Raw genomic sequence first — 17,589 nt, 5'->3', positions numbered from 1 at the left:
TTTTTTGATTTGTTTGATTTTTCTGAGGGTTTACAAACTCAGCTAACATAATAGTTAGCAACAAGTTTATAAACTCTTCAGTGGCCTCTTGGCCCATGTAGAGGTTCACATTCATAGCTAACGCTTTCAAAATTAACCATCAGATTCTCTCAAGAAATCATTTTAACATAGAACATTTTAGTGCGCTAAATGTTATTGAACATGAATGAATGAAACAAATCTGGAGTTTCTAATCAAGTCTTTTGTGAGCCATGATGTTCCAGAGAACATAAGATACTTCAAAATATCGGGGGAAGTGCGAGAGAAATTCCTTTTTTTTCAAACTGTCATGTATCGGAAATGTTTGTCTGATTTATCTCAGTCTTTACCTCCAAACCCTCCTCTGTCCCAAAAATAAGCAGAAGAAATTTCAAGAAAAAAGGAACATTTTTTCCACAAAGTGAGAATGCGAGGGTTCAGTTAGGTTTACAACGGAAACAGTCTCACAACCTTGACTCTAGTGTCACTACAGTGACTCCATCACTATACTGAAGTGAATAAAAGCTCTGCTGCTCACAGTAGTTCTTATTCCAATCTCACACCAGAATCAAACAGGAGTCATTCCATCAAAATCAGTAAGTTGCAGCAGTGTTAAAACAGCATGGGATCAGAATTGGGCAATATATATATATATAGTTGAGTAAAGTTTATGATGAGTTGCCCTACTGTGTGGTCGTACTTGTGAGAAGGTAATCACTCATCATTCTCACAGGTGCTACTATTTCTTATATAATTTTGTTTCACCTGGTGGAGATATATGATGAGTGTAACTATGAATAGCATTCACCCTGATAACCTGTCTGTCCACACTTTCAGTAGCATGCCCTTAACATACACTTATTAAAGAACTTGCTGCACACACATTCATGTCACTTAAGGTCCTTACTTCAAAGAGCCTTTCCTTCTGGCAGGCCTTTCACAGGGGCCAATCACAGTTGCAGTCTGTGCATTCTGTCACAAGGGACTGCTCCCTCCTAGCTCGTCTGGGAGTCAGTCACCCCAGAAGGATGGGGGCAAGTTAAAGAGGAGGCATGACTATAGCCCCAGCCTCACATCATCCAGGCCAACAATGCTGGTCAGGTGCAGTGAGGGAAGTGCGCTGCACCATCGGAAGCGGAGGTGCCGCAGGAGCATTCTGCCGGTGCACCAGGGAGCTGTGAGAAGTGTTGTTCCTCACCCGTACACACCACTCCACCCGCTAGGGGTGTGGGTCAGCACATGAAGAGCCGGTGAGAGAAGGGATGACGCAGGCCCGTTTGCACATATTTGCATCATGCATGCACCAGCCATCCAAACCTAAAGCAACCCCCCTACCCTGGGTTTGCTTGTCATGGGTCACCCAGCATGAGGTGTTTTGCCCATGTTGTATCCCTCTTTCCACCACCACCACCCCCCAGTTTTCCCCCTCCCTCCCCAGAACTGGGAGTGAATTTAAAAACACACAGTAAAAAGCTGTAGACCCTGTTATCTTGGTATGGGTTGTCTAATCACTTGAATCTTAAATTCTCATTTCAAACTAAAGTTCTTCATGTCGGGGTCTGTTAATTCGGGGGGGCTCCAGTTAGGCACCTAAGTAAAAATGGACTCCTCTACAGAAGTATTGAGTGGCCATAATGGCCGTTGACGCTAATGGGAGCTGAGAATGCTCAGCACTTTTGAAAATTTGGGTCACTGCTTAACGTGCCCCATTTTAGTCAACCACATCTGAACAATTTAGCTGATGTCTTGCCATGCGTCTGCCATCCTTAGCATGTTTTTGACACTACTGCAGTTATTAAAAAATTGTGACTTCTAAAAAGGGAGAGGTTTTCTGGTAAGTTTGTAAGTTTAATTGACCTTATTTTTCATCTTGACAGATACTTAGAGAAGACGATCCGCTCAGCAGTGGAACAGCATCTCTTTGATGCTCATGGCTCAGGTGGGCAGAGTTCAGAGGACTCCGAATCAGGAACATCATCAGCCTCTTCAAATGTATCCACCAGGCAGAGGAGGCGGCATCACAAAGAGCAGGATGAAGGCCGACGAAACAGAGACGTGTATGTTCACGATTTCTTCTCCTTTAAAAATGATATTTCATTGATAGCATCATAATCACACCCATTAAATAGGCAAGACAGTGGCTCCGTTATTGCAAGCCTTGGCCCCCGTTCCGCAGTTGACCGCGTACAGACTGACTGCTGCACCTGTGGATGAGCTCCATTGGCTTACTTGGAGCTGTGAGCTGCAGAACCAGGGCCTTGGTTTGTGGTCGTTTCACAGCGGAATGGGCTGACGGGTGTCAGCCTAAAAGTAGTGTTTGGTTTTTGTTTTAATTGTATGTATCTGGAAACAGTAATACTCCTGGAAAAAATCAGTTTTGGCATTTGTAACTTAATACTGGACAAAAAATAACCCTTTCAAATGCTTTTGTATAACGAAACAGCTACAAAATTGGGACCAAATTCTAGTTTCACATGTAGAAAGACAGCTTCTGTTCAAATTTTGTAGTGCTCTGTGTGTGCATTTGGGAGAAGAACGTGCCCCTTTTATTAATCAAAAATCGACCATTTTTATCTCAGTGGTTATAAGACAGATAAACAGTATTTTGAGACAGCTTTTTTTAAATGCCTCTCAAGGATTAGTCATACATAGTATTCCTCCTGATGACATACAGCATATAATACAGATGTGTCACCATCGCATTCTGAATAGAGGTTGTGTTCACGCACGGATCTAAGGATTTTTTTTTACTGAAAGGAAAAAATGTGACCTTTCCCCACTTTTAGAAAATAAAAAGTATTTTTAAATGGTCAAGATGTTTGCCCAGTCTAAGCTGTTTCAAAATACATATATAGAAGACTTCATCCCAAGAATGTGTAGTATGGGTGTGTGAGGGGAATTTGATATATTGCTATTTTTTGTAGGGCAGTACAACTGTATACGACGGCCAACATGTTTAAACTCAGACCCTGATCTTGCAAACATTTACGCGTCTGTTTAACATTAAGCGTATGAGTAGCCATATTAACGTTAATCATGTGCATAAGTGTTTGCATAATTGAGGGCTTAAAGTTAGGCTCTTAAATACATATTATAGGTGCCTTTATAAAAATTACCTTATTTTCAGAGCTGCTGAATACCCACAAATCTTACTGGAGCTACAGGCCTTAGCATTTTTTAAAATCAAGCCACTTTTATTTCCGGGGGCCTAACTTTAGGCACCCGGGCTCAAAAATTATAATCCATGCTACTTGACATCCAGGAATATAGATTCATAGATTCCAAAGCCAGAAGGGACCATTGTGATCACCACTGTGTATAACACAGGCCATAGAACTTCCACAAAATAATTCTAAGGGCATATCTTCTCGAAAAACATCCAGTCTTGATTTAAAAATTGTCAGGGATGGAGAATACACCACGACTTTCGGTAACTATGGGATGTTAACATAGCAGAGAAATGTTCCTGCAGTAAAAGCATTTCTAACTGACTTTTCAGGTAAGTAGGTCAGAAGCGGGCTAGTGTACGTGTTTGGCAGCATATATTGCAAGGCAGTTTTTTCTGCACAGCCTCCGCATCGCATTGTATATTTGCTGTTCGTGCTTTGTAGCCCATTTAGCTGCTAACTCTTCAGTCCTGTATTTATCCCAAAGCCCCAGACATTAATTTAAAGCAAATCAAAAGTCCTAAATGGCACCGACAAATCAGGTCATTTCTCTGGTTTCATAGGGATAAAATGTCCTGCAATCTGTCATGGTAAATTGTGAAAATTGAAAATTTCATTTGAGACCTTTTTGATTTTGGCTGGCTTTATCTCTTTTCTGTCTGGACACAGATCTAAAGAAGATCCATGGTGCCACACAACACAGTGGCAGCACACAACTGGGATAGTATTTATGCCATAAATATATGGATGGGCTTACATTTTGCACACCACATGACCTACCGTCTAAATGTAATGAATGACATCTCAGTGGTTTAAAAATAATAATTGCACAAAGTTAAATGGGTCTGGTAAGCCTTATCCAGAGATTTATAATTCTCTGTCATCTACCTTTTCCAGGGACAAAACATAGAAATGACTTGTGACCTAGAAAATAACTAGAGCATTTTTTAAAACTATGAATACTTTTGCCCTCATGAGGACTAGCCAAACACCTCAGTGTCAGATTCTCCTCTCTCATTTACACCAGTGCCACACCAGAGCAACTTCCCTGATGTTACTGAAAGCAGAACTTGAGCTTTGTACCTCGCTGTACAAAACTGCTGTGGATGCTTACAACTGTTACCCACCATTCCAGCCTTCCATCTCTGGCATGATAGATGTGCTTTTAGCCTGAGGGAGCATAGAGGTTGGGAGGAAGGAGATACATATCGATATACAAATAGAAGATACAGTGATGCCTGTATTTTTGAAAGTGTCTCTATTATTGCACGTAATAGAAAAACACCTATTAAGGAGGGCAGAGGAGTGGCACTGCAGAAGAACAACTGCAGGGAAAGGGAGCTAGCAGAAGATCTTCACCCTCCTAAACAAGGAGGCAAAGATGAGCATAGATGACATGTCTGGAAAACACACAGATCTGACTAGACAAAACAGGAATTTATCCCAGTGTCCAATAAGAAGCATTTAAGCAAGCAAACACATTTCCGTGCAACACAACAAATCACACAGCCCTCTCTCACAGCAGTCCAGTTATTCTTGATGAGGCATTTTCGTCCCCATCCTGTTCTCTGTTATTTATCACTCCCTCACCCTTCCCAAAAGAGGCAGGGGGTGGTGGTGCAGTGGAAATCCCTCGTGTGTTCTTACCCTGCAAACTTGGGTAAAGAGATGAGTTACAGTAGGTTTGGGAGACATGCCCAAATTCTGCTTTCAATTATACCGGAAATTATTACAAGTTGTTAGTTGCTAAAAAAAAAAAAAAAAAAAAAAAACCCAAACATTTTGTCTCTGGGAAAGTTAACTGGCATAACCTTTTAAAAATAACTAGTACAGCCAGGGGCTGATCCATTCTTTCCACTGACTTTGGTGGGAGTTGGATCGTTTCCCCAGTGCTGATGACCATGTTTTCTCATGCGATGTAGTGCACCTGTTTTTAACTCCTTGTTGGGATTTCGGATGTCACAACCTTTGTTGTGTTTCTTGCAATAGGTTAAACGCAGATGGGGTTTAAGAGACAATTCCAGAACTGCACCAGTCAGCATAATGCATTTCTCTGCCAATAGCATAAATGCAATAGGATTGTGTTTTTAAAAAACAGCTTGTTGCAATGTAATTTGCCTTCCTCAGAGAGGTCATCAACAAAGAAAACATTCCTTCTGGATTCGGAAGCCTTGAAGATTGTATTCTGACTCCTCAGGAAGTAGAAAAATTACAAGAAAACAACTCCGGGTATATTGGAGAAAGGAATAAACCAAAACGGCAGAAATCCAGCACCAAACTTTCTGAGCTTAACGATAACCAGGATAGCCCTGTGGTAAGCAAACATGCCATACAAAGTACAGAGAGCATCAGTATCATGTTGGGAAAGAGCATCCCACTCACAATCAAGCATCCCGCTTCCCCACTGCCTTGTACCTTGTGTAGCCATTTATACAGATGTAATCACTTGCACTTTGCACAGATGTAAATGGCTGGTTAGGGCCATGGAGAATCAGGCCTTACACTTTTAACAAGTTTCAGAGTAGCAGCCGTGTTAGTCTGTATCCGCAAAAAGAGAAGGAGTACTTGTGGCACCTTAGAGACTAACCAATTTATTTGAGCATAAGCTTTCGTGAGCTACAGCTCACTTCATCAGATGGATGCACGAAAGCTTATGCTCAAATAAATTGGTTAGTCTCTAAGGTGCCACAAGTACACCTTTACTTTTAACAAGTGCATTGTGGTTACAGAAGGGCCAAATTCAGACACTGACCCTCTTAGTCTACACATAGCTATTTTTGTTTTTAATAGAGCAAAACAATATGGTTTCAAAAATAGAGTAAGGAAGTGAAATTTGTCCCCAAGCCTGCAAGATTTTAGTAGGATTGAGCCTGTTCAGCACCTCACAGGTTGGACCATCAGCTTGTGTGGGGCTTTTTTTTTTTTTTAATTCTGTCCGATAGTTTTCCGTCACAATGTAGCTTATCGGTGTGGTGTTTGTAGTGAGTGAGTGCCAGGGCATTATCAGTGGGTGAATTTGGTGGTTGCCCTTCCTCTCAGCAGCAGCTGCATTTCAGAGGTGCTGTATACAAAATGCTTCGGAGTCTTTAGGATGAAAGGTGATCAATCTAGATACATCACACCTTTTGACTGCAAACATATCTGGCGCATTTGCAATGTCGCGAGCACAGTGGAATGTGCACAGCCTGTAGAAGACATGGGTTTACATTGTGCAGCCTTTTTGTTTTGAATCACAGAATGTTGTGATCCCTGTTTGACCTTCCCAGTAGAAGACAGTTTGCCCACCGTGACAAACTGCAAAAATCGCTGATGCAACATCTCCTTCCCCGTATAGCCAACACAGGCACTAAATGTTGTGTTAGCAGTTTAGAACTTACAGCATATTTCAGCGTGGGCCATTGATGAAGACAGGCATGCAATGCTGCATGATACTTGGCACATCACAAACTCTTAGCACCGCTGGTAGCATTACAATACCCTGAGAAAAGAGTAGGCTTTACCAGCTGTGGAATATTTTCTCTGGTTGTTGTTGGTTGAGTTCCAAAGTCTCCTATAGGTGAGTGCCCGTTAAATGTGATATGTTTTGTTTTGAAAAAGTACATCGTGTTCTGGCACACTTGTTTTAGATTACACAGCCGTGGTTTATTTATCAGACTAAAATGTACACAGATACCGAAGAGGGAATGAGTTGGGTTCTTTTGTGTATTAGATAGAAATGGCATTGATAAAATGAAGGAAAGAAACTGAGAAATCATAGGCTCTGTGTATTAGATTTAACATGAAGCAACAGTATCCGATCGCATATAATAGACATTTAATGTCTGCACCCTTTGAGACACTCTCTCCTTAGAGCTGCCACACGAGACAGATTTCAGCGTTTGGGCCAAGAGTGTAAGTGCAAGGCTCTTTTGTGGGTGTCCAGGAGGTGAAGACATGCAAGGAGCCTCCCCATCCAAAAAAGATCCTCTTGCACAAGGTACTTACAATTCTGAAGTAACTGGCCAGAGTCGAGCTAAATGCTCTCTGGCGGCAAGCACTGACCGTGCAGTAGCGTCCCTGTGGGACAGTATATGCAGTTGCCTCCCTTCCCTCTCTCTAATGGGGAAGACTTATCATTTTCTTTGGTGGGGGATTCTTCTTCTGCTTCCCATTACTGCATTAATGGATGGTACAGTGACAGTCCACACACATGGGAAATACTTCTCTCTTTCTTTTAAATAAATGTGAAGCAAATTAGTTTCTGCAGATGTGGGGCCATGTTCTGGCTCTGGATACACATGTGCAACTTCCACTGAAGTACCACTGAGAGCCTGATTTGCTTTTACACTAAGGCCCATTAATACCACTCCTGCAGTGTAAAGAGGCCTGAAAGTGGGAGGACATTACACTGATGTTCCCATTCAGGCCCCTTCACTCAGCCAGAGTGAAGTCTAAATGAGAATCTGGCCCAGATTGTGGTCTTTAAGAAGAAAAGACTGTCAAAATATCTACTTGACTGAATACCTTGGGGTTGAGGGGTGGGCGAGGCTCTAACCCAGTGGTCTCCAACCTTTTTATGCCCAAGATAACTTTTTGAATCTAAGGGCAACCCAGGATCTACCCTGCCTCTTCCCCAAACGCCCCACTCACCCCATCCCCCGCTCCCTCTGTCGCTTGCTCTCCCCAACCCTCACTCGCTTTCACCAGGCTGGGGTAGGGGGTTGGGGTTCGGGAGGGGGTGCGGGCTCTGGGCTGGGGGCCAAGGGGTTCGCAGTGTGGGAGGGGACTCAGGGCTGAGCCTGGGCCAGGAGGTTGGGGTGCAAGCTCTTGGAGGGAGTTTGGGTGCAGGAGGGGGTTCGGCATGCAGAAGGGGGTATGGGTTGCTGGCTCCAGGAGGGGGCTCAGGGCTGGGGTTTGGGGTGCAGGAGGGGATTCAGGGTGCTGGCTCTGGGAGGGGGCTCAGGGTTGCGTCTTGGGGTGCAGAAGGAGGGCAGCACTTACCTCTGGCAGCTCCCGGTCGGCAGCGAGCACAGCGAGGCTCAGGCAGGCTCCCTGCCTACCCTGGCCCCACAGCCCTCCTGGAAGGGGCCAACACGCTGCTGCGGCCCCTGAGGGAGGGCAGGGGCACGTGGCTTTGCATGCTGTCCCTCTCTGCAATCACCACCCTCGCAGCTCTCCCGGTCATTGGGAGCTGCGGGGGCGATGCTTGCAGGCAGGAGCTGCTCGCAGAGGGAGACCTCTGGCCGCTTCCTGGAGCGGCGTGGGGCTGGGATAGGGAGTCTGCCTTAGCAGCAGCCACGCTGCACTGCCAGAGCTTGGGAACGACTGGGACATCCTTTAGGATCGAACCATCGATTGTGATCGACCCGTTGGTGACCACTTCTCTAACGTCTCTCAAATGAAGGGCCATCAAATTGCATTGCCTATAACAGGGGTCAGCAACCTTTGGCACCTGGCCCGTCAGGGTAAAGCCGCTGGTGGGCCGTTCCGGTTTGTTTATCTGGAGTGTCCACAGGCACGGAGCCCCGCAGCTCCCACTGGCCACGGTTTGCCGTTCCCGGCCAATGGGACCTGCGGGAAGCAGTGGCTAGCACATCCCTTGGCCCGTGCCAACTGTTCTTTGTGAAACACTTTAAGGGTTTCTGGTGACAGGTACTTGTTTAAGTGCTACACTGTTGTTTCTATTGCAGGAAATTGATAATAAAGCATGCTTTTTTAAATTGTAATTGTATGAAAGATAGACCTATGGCTGCTGTTCCCCTGTTCTATGTAATACTTGGTTTGGATACAGTGTTGTAATAGCCTCCAGCGTTGTTGTTCTTTTTACCTAATTTATTATTTTAACATTTGCTGTGTTACAGAGTATGGAAAGTTTTAGCTCCTCAAGGCCGACAGCCAGAGCAGGACCTGATGACATGGAGGTTTTGTCTGATGAAAGGTGACTTTTATAGCTTACGTTTTGCTCTCCAAGTGGTTCTGTATGATGTGATTGTTTCTTCCATCCACACTGCAGCTGAGAGCATGCTTCCTAGGGCAAGCAGACAGACACTTGCTAGTTCTGCTCAAGCTAGCTTGCTGAAAATCACGCTGTAGCGTGGGTAGTGGGCAGCAGCTTGGGCTAGCCACCCTATGTGTATGTAGGGGTGATGGGTGGGTGTGTACTCGGGCACTAGCCGGAACCACCCCTGTTACCATGGCTACGCTGCTACTTTTAGTGTACTAGCTCGAGCAGGGCTAGCATGTTTCTGTCTCCCTGCGCTGGGAAGCATGCTCCCATCTGCTGTATAGACAAACCCTCAGGAGCCCATGGGGGTGACTTTCAGTTTGCTGCAGAGGGGCTTCATCACCACATTAGCCGCACATTGGACTGGTATAGAGAGGAGATTGGCTCTGCAGGAAAGCCTCGGCCCTCTCTTGTATACCAGAAAGGGGCTTGGCACCTGTGCCACATAGAATAGCATGGAGAGTAGGGAGATAGGCCCCAGGATCTGTTTTCTCATGGGTACTGTAAACCCCAGCACACACCCCAAGACAACTGTTGCAGAAGGGCAGCTGATGCACTTCAGCACAGCTCCCTGGCCCCAAGTTTGGGGGTCCCAACCCCCTTTCCTGCACTTCATTTTCCTCCCCCACCCCCCGAGCCCAATCACTCAACTTTGCTTGAGTGAGGAGAATTTTACTCCATCACTGCATTTGTGAGTGTAGGGTTTGTTGGGAGATGTGAATTTGTTTGGATTAAGGGCAGCAGAATTTAATTCTGTTATATTTTCCACAGATAGCTTCTACGAGGAAGCAAAATGGATGGGATAACAGCTTAAAGTGCTGTGACACTCACTGAGTATCGCATATTTACTGTATTTACAAGCAATAGCAAGTACGCTCAAATCCTTTTAAAAGAGATGGTATTGGCAATGATAGCCAAAGTATAAAAAGTAAGAGGGTACAAAAGTCTGTTTCCTTTCACTATGAGACAGTCTGGTTTATTTTTGTTTCTTTTCTTTTTTTTAAATAGCAAAGAAAATGAAAACGATGATGTGTTTTTCATGCACTCGCAGGTTGGTATCTTCATATTTGTTGAGATTTGGTCCTGGGCAAAACAAACAAAAACATTGAATTTTATAGAACTAGCTGGTCAGGACGGTAAATGCTTCGAACGAAATGTTGTAACTGTGAGGCAGCGCCCTGACCTCCAAAATGGAGTTTGCTTTGTTTTTCTCCTGGATATAGTTGAACAATGAGGTGTCTTTAAAACATCTGTTCCTTTCCCTGTAACCCCTACTTATAAAAAAAAAACACAGTCACTGAAGTCAGCAGTTTGACATTGAGTTCCATAAAGATCCTGGTGAGCAGGGCATGTGACTGATTAGTTCACCATGTACTGAGATTAACTTTGTCTCTCCTGTTTTTTTCTGAAATAATTTTGGTCTTTTCTATATGACTTCCCATTGTGGCTTCCTAATCTTGGTGGATAAATTTTCATGACACTGTCTGATGCAAATTGAATTTTTTTCCCCCTTTCTGTCTTGGGGATGGTGACTTGAGGGAGGGAATTGCTTATTTAGAAGGGGTCTGTTTCTGCCCTATGCTAATCATTTTTCACCCTGGCTTCTTGCCAGCGACTCTGTAAGTATTCTAACATACCCTGAGAAGCCAGCAAGGTACGGTGCGATTGGAGCGATGACCTGAAAAGCATTCATGCTGTCTTTTTACTGCACATTTCTTTTCCTGTGCCGGTTACTCCACAAGACTTTTTTGTCCCTTAAAGTGGCAATACAACAAGTGCAGCTCTGCTGGTAAGTGCCAAGAAGGAGCGCCAGCATAAGTAGGCTGCGGGCATTTTCATCACTGGTTCATTTAGACAGCACAGCAGTTAAAATGCCACTGGAGACCTATCTGCAGTAATGCCCCTTTAGTTACTACCACTGGTGGAGCTGCATCAGTGGCAGAGGGAGATTTTAAGAGGCATGGGGAAAAGAAAAAGCTATTGTGAACAAGGGCTATCTGAATTCCACGTGACGGGTTGGAGGTTGAGAGGGGGTCTGCAGCTGATATTTTTTTAACCCATCTCGCACTGTTTAAAAATAGTAGCTGCTCTTTTGTTGACGTTGTTAGACTCTTTGATTTCCAGCAGTGTCGCTCTCAAGAAGCAGGAAGGGAAGGGAGAACGGGAAGTGATTGTCTGAAAATGATGCATTATTGGGCTCAGCGTAGCCCTGTCATGGCGCGTTGCTACAGAGGTTATGCAGGCCATGTTTTCAGTGAGGGAGGTGGCTCTGCCTTAAGGCTCAATTTGTAGCTTTGCCACAAGCTCTCAGCTTGACCAGAGTTCACCCTGTGACTCAGAAATGCAGTCTAGTCCCCAGTTTCCCCTTGGCTCCAGGGAGGGAAACAATCTGTGCCTGCCCTGCACCAGGTACAGATAACTCCACACTGGCTCAGCTGGGCTGGCTAACACACTTATGGGGGCACAGAGGGTACAGCCCAGGCTTCAATCATGCCTTGCCCCTACCTCTCCATGCTGTGTGGGAGAGGACACAGGGGTCTGCAGAGGCTGCTGTCTCCAAGCTCCTGCATGATGTGGATGGGAACTTCCACAGGAACTTCTAAGAACTGACCCTTGGATTTCAAACTAGTTTTGTTTTTGTTTCATTTTATTTTAAAAAATCTGGAATATTAAATTATGGTTTCAGAATGAACTTCTCCTTATAAAGAACTTAAAATTCAATAAGAAAAGTGCAGCATTACCCCTGAGATCGCATTATATAGGAATTATAAGGTCAAGAAAATGTTGCATTCCTTCACGGTAGTTTTACATTCCTTGTGCCTTGTAAGCCTGTTGATTAGGGGAGCTTAAAACATACCTTTTGTAACAAACAACTCGCTCACAATAAGTGAAAGGCTTTTACTTACCCTTCCACCCACCCACTTTGGCATTGGTTGTTGCACATACAGTTTTCGGTTTGCACTGGACCCTGGATGCATGCATGTAGAGCCCCATGTGTTCTGCACTTCTGGAGCATTGGAATTTGCCAGAGTCCATCCTTTGCCGTAGATATGTGCTCCAGAATCTAAACTTTCCTTTTTTAAAAAAAAAAAAAAGTTTCTAGCACTTAGGGTTGCAAAGGAAACCTTTCCAAACCGGAACTGAATATAACCAATGTAAATGATGTCTGTCTGCATCTGCATCCACCCTGAAACAGTAGCTCTCAGAGGCATGTAAACTGTTCCCATTCATTTCAGTGTTGACTTCGAAATGTAACGATGTCAATCTGTTCATCAGCATATTAACTGCTGATTATAGTGACATCCAGCTGATGTGCTCATTCCTCAAACTAGAATGGCTTCCCAGACCTTCCCGGTCGTAAAAAAAAAAAAAAAGAAAAAAAAGGTGTGAGGGGCTTCAACTGCAAAAACCTCTAGCTTCCACCTGCCAGTGTTTATAATACAGTTAATGCATTTCCAGTATTCAACTCTGCAGCACGTTAAACATTTCAGGGGTTGAGTAAAATAAATGGAATGGAATGCCAAATGAACTAACAGAGGGGTCCTGTCGGGTGGCATTATCTTTCCCCCAGTTAAATCACTAAAATCTTTCATTTTTTACATTTATGCAAAGCTGCGAATGATTCCCCAGATGCAGTGAGACTTGCATAATTCAGGGGGTTAGCCACAGAATGATTAGTGTCTTGTCTCTCTTGGAAGGTGTTCCATGTTTCACAGTTCTAGTAGTTTGTTGGTGGGAGGGTCAAAGAGCCCTTTAAAACAAATGCAAAAGAGACTTGGATTCACTTCTGGATGTTAGTAGAATACAGACTTCTGACACATTTCTGTTTCTTTCTTACATTTTGAGATGGCTGAGTACAGCATTGTCATACACAGTTGAGAATAAGAATCATGTTTTGGTCTCTGTTTAGACGGCACCTTGTACACTTACTGTAACCAAAACGATAATCGCTATCCTCATTCCCCATAATAAGCATAAAAGGCTACCTCTGCTTTGTTGTCTTACCCATGAAGAAACAGGAATGAGCGATACCTGTAGCGATGTCATTCACTTCCATTCTGGCTCTAGCACCAGCATTTCAACTATGGTGTTGCAATGTGCTGCTTGCCCCTATGGCATCTTCCACCCCTAAAATGAACAGCTCAGTAAAGGACCTGATTTTTTTGAAAGGGGTCAGAACCTGACCTTCTCTTTTGCAGCTCCAGTTTTGCCAGGTACAAATAAATCATGTAAATATCAGCCTACCTGATTTGTTGATTTAGTCATGTAGTTAAACTCTAAGTGGCATCAGTTGCAATCCCAGTTATTTACAACTACAATATTTGTTCCTACAAAATGTAGCTGTGAAAGATTTCTAAAAATCCTATCCAAAGTGTCTCATTGTACGATTTTTGTTGTTTAATGTTACTAATGCCAAGAGTATATTATGACTTCAGGCTAGTAAGATCAGTACAGAGTTCTTTAGATTTGTAAGGCCTGGTAATCTGTTGACCCCTAAAGCATGCCGCTTCCCATTTCTTCTGTTGCTATTTATACTGCCAACTCAGCTTCATAACGGCTGGAAGCCACTTGCATCAGGCAACCAAAAAGAAAATTTTTGTCATTAAAATAGTGAACTATCCATGGAACTGTAGGTTGAGATTGTTAATTCAAATGCATTAGGTTACACTAGTGCACATCTGTCGTTTTGTCTCTCTTGGGTTTATGCCACCGTTATTCTTCAGAATGTCTAATGGTTTATTCATAATATTAGCAGTTACATGAGTGAGTAACTAGCCCAGGCCCTCAAGAACTGAGAGTAACTGATTGTTATAACAGGACAGATCCATTTTTAAGCAAGAATTTCAAATATTGCAATCAACTAAGTGACCTCAAAGGAAAACACATGTCATTAAGTTACTATGTCCATGGAAATATTTACAGTGTGGTGAAATGTACCTATCTGGAACATGCATTTATATCTGCTGCAGGCATAATGTATCCAGAATCATGATGAATCATGAAATTATAAGGTTGTTGTGGGAAAACAGTTAATTCTGTAATAAGTAGAAATGATGGTAATAAGGTAAATTACATTTTCTGGTTGCTGCCTTCTAAATGGTCCCTTTATTCCTGAATGTTCTGTTAGCTGCTAAAGAAAATAGTTTAGTATACTCCAGTTGCTGTAGAAACTTAGTATGGTTTTTCCCCTACGATGCTTTTATTAATTACATCACTTCGAAAGCTCATTGCAGGATTTTTAGTCTTAAATTAGTGTGATGACAACACAAGGGCAAATTATAAAATGGTACAGTTTGTCCTTTAGGGAGTGGATAACACTCTTTGTTTCTGCCCTGTCATGAATCCTGTTGTTATAGGCATCTGTCATCATTTAAATCTCTTCAGGAAAAAAACCCACGTTTTTGTTGACTGTAAGGAAATATTTTAAGTCCACATGTGGGAAGCAGCTTGTAAGATACTGGGTAGGGAATTGACATTTGTGCTTATGATACACACGCTTAGTGTTGTCAAGTATTTCCTTGGTGCACTGTAAAACAGGGAGAGTTAAGTTCCTAATTCATAGTAATATCAGCTAGCATTGCCTTATTTTTGTTAAATAATGTTTAAAAAAGTTAACCTATAGAAAAGAGAAACAAAATGCAAAGTTATACAAAAGCATTACATAGCAGTATTTTTAAATACCTGGAACTTCAGCATCAAGGTTATAAATATTTAAAAAGTCAAGATATCATGCATATTCTCTGAGCAGTTTTCTCTATTGTAGAATATTCATTGCTTTGCTGAATACAATAAAATTGTTATGTCTTAGAATATTGTAAGTAGGACACAAAATTTGTATGTGAGTTAGGGACACACTTGTATGCAGTGTCAATTCTGACAGCTCATTCCGTGCAGCTTTGAAGTGTGGGCTGGATCCAGTGTCATTGTCTGTACAATGACAATTCTCTTTGGTGTCAAGTGTTTTGGACACAGAAACTCTCAGTATAATCTATATCGCTCACTAGATTGCTAGAGGTTCTTTTTGTTTGTTCATTCGTTTGTTTTTAACATTCTGCTTGTTAGTTACTTACGTCACTGTGTTCTATCAGTTAAGAATAAACTATGCGTACTGAAATCAAGTATTATGTAACCGTTTATGTATAGATCATCACTACTGTTTATATATTATAACTACTGCCTACTCTGAATGCTCTGTGTTTGTATAGGTCTATATACATACATACGTGCTTTACTTTCTCTTTTCTCTGCCCCCCCTCCCCCCCACCATCCTGAGTAGTTATGAAGGTCATTATTCAAGACTGTTCAGATTCCTGTGCGTTAGCAGCCCGCAGGGACAGCTCCCCTACTTTGTCTGATAGTGACAGAACTATTGAGGAGATCAGAAGGTGATACACACCGTGTGTGCACACGCACAGCATCTATGCTGTTATGCACACACTTGCAGTGTATGGAGTGGGAGAATAGCAGTGATTTCTGCATGAACACGCAGCCTATGTAGTATTCAGCGGGTGAATAATAGTGAAGCAAGCAGCCGTTGCTTCCTGCTAGATATAAATTATGGATCACTTACTTGACAGCAGGTTGTGTGCTTTAAAAAAGAAAAAAAAAAAAAAGTACTTGCTCTTTTCTTGCATTTTTTTGGCTTTTTCCCAGGGTCTGCACTACTTCCAGCTGAGATGCCAAACCCTACTGCCGTTTAGATTTGCGCAACATTGCTTTAAAGCCCAGAGCTCCTCCATAAATAGTTCTGCTCTCCCCACGCCCAGCTAGAAAACAACCACAGGAAATCAGGGCATGTGCAGCCAGCACAGCTTAGCTGGCACTAATTGATCTGAGCCTGCCCAGCCTGCATGAGAGCATTGGTGTACGGGGCCTGCGCTTCTCGCTCTCCCGAGCTGCTGCCTCAGGAGCAGCGACCGCTGCTTTTAAAAGACACCATGGTGCTCCTGTAGCCTTAGCAACAGCAACGGCATTTTTGTTGATGTTCCAAAGAGTTTCACTTCTTTAAGGAAACGCACCCACCCTCTCTTCCCCCCTCCATCCCTGTTCTTCCCAGTCAGTGATTCGAGGCTTTTTTCAGCTGCATGCAGTTGTCTGGACAAGCAGCCTTGGGAGCTCCTTGTGGCTTCCTAAACAAGGAAAAGTTCAAGGAAAGCAGATGGACGGATGTTTTTGCCACTGTGAGTGACCAATTAGCATTTTGGGGTCACTGAACAGGGAATTTAGTTTCTGAGCTGGAAGCATAGTGGACGGTTTGTTTTTAATCTTTTAGCTTAAAGGAACACACACTTTTTGCTGCAGCTATAGGTATTTTTTACCTCCCTCTCTGAACATTACTTTTTTATTTTTTCTTTTTTTTCTTTTGCTGTGTGTTTGGGATTATAGCAGATTTCAAGCATGAAGATTCAGGAGCACTCGAGCATTCCCGAAACCAAATTACAGAGGAACCAAGATGCTGATGGTCAGGAAGATAGCTTCGTTTCAGAAGTGCCTCGGCTGGACTTGACAGCATTGTGCGATGACAACAGCTGGGAAGGTACAGTTGTGTGCTTGCTGGTATGACACAAAGAGAGAGTGAGGGAAACATGAGTGGGGTGGACGTATCTTTGGGTTTACAGTGCCTGGCCAAAAACAACAGGAAATGTATTTTGATCTGAAGTCTGGAGGAACTGGAAATGGAATATTGGGTTGGTGCCAAGTCGGATTGTAATTTAGGGAAAGGCGGGAGAATGTGTTTGCTCCTTTCTTGCAATGATTCTTCCTTTCTGATTTAAGGTTTATTCTTTTCATGGTGTTTTGCAGCTCAGGCTAGTGAGGAGCTGGATCCCACTTAAACAAAACTGATCATTTTATAGACAAAAGAGAATATCCTGCTTTCTCCTTGTGCTACCCCTCCCCACTCCCACCCTACATAGATATGAAAATCAGGTTTCAAGAAAGACTATTCTATTTCCTATCCTCCAGTGGTCCTTAGGGACAGGCTTCCCTAGTCTGTGTTATACTCCATGTAGAATTCTATTCACCAGGTAAAAAAGTAATGTTAAGTTGCTTGCAGTTCAAATGTCTTAATGCTGTGTCTTAGTTTGGTTTTCCAGAGGTTTTTTTTGCACTGACTCCATTAATGGGTTACATATATTCAGATGCACTCAACGATCTTTTCAGTATAGCACTTTGCAGAGATGAATGCAGGAGTTGTGTTTGTTTTATTGTTTGCATTGCATGTAAATAAACACTGAAATCATACTCCTGAGTAATTTACAGCATGTAGGCTGCATGTTTGTGGGGAGAGGAGCCGCTTACTATAATAAGCATTTTCCAATCAGCAAAATGTCCAGGCTTTCTGATCTATCCCAGAGATGCTAAGGGACCAAGTTGCGAAGGAAAATAACTTTTTTTTTTTTTAATGCATATTGTTGAATT

The 17,589-nt window shown here is 43.0% G+C and overlaps 1 protein-coding gene across 2 annotated transcripts in view; it reads left to right on the top strand.

Annotated features, from left to right (window-relative positions):
• The window catches only part of FAM13A (family with sequence similarity 13 member A), a 183,977-nt gene that overhangs the window by 136,421 nt on the left and 29,967 nt on the right, over nucleotides 1-17,589 (top strand). For both annotated transcript variants that reach the window (XM_073340684.1, XM_073340682.1), the window contains exons 10-14: nucleotides 1,896-2,075; nucleotides 5,313-5,499; nucleotides 9,026-9,102; nucleotides 10,177-10,219; nucleotides 16,555-16,705. In XM_073340684.1, the coding sequence (XP_073196785.1) occupies nucleotides 1,896-2,075; nucleotides 5,313-5,499; nucleotides 9,026-9,102; nucleotides 10,177-10,219; nucleotides 16,555-16,705 (638 nt within the window). The remainder of the gene's footprint in view (nucleotides 1-1,895; nucleotides 2,076-5,312; nucleotides 5,500-9,025; nucleotides 9,103-10,176; nucleotides 10,220-16,554; nucleotides 16,706-17,589) is intronic.

Source organism: Lepidochelys kempii, chromosome 4 (genome assembly GCF_965140265.1).
Source record: "Lepidochelys kempii isolate rLepKem1 chromosome 4, rLepKem1.hap2, whole genome shotgun sequence".
Classification (NCBI taxonomy): domain Eukaryota; kingdom Metazoa; phylum Chordata; order Testudines; family Cheloniidae; genus Lepidochelys; species Lepidochelys kempii.
The sequence above is the reverse complement of the archived record's forward strand: the minus strand, read 5'-3'. Positions and strand labels throughout refer to the sequence as shown.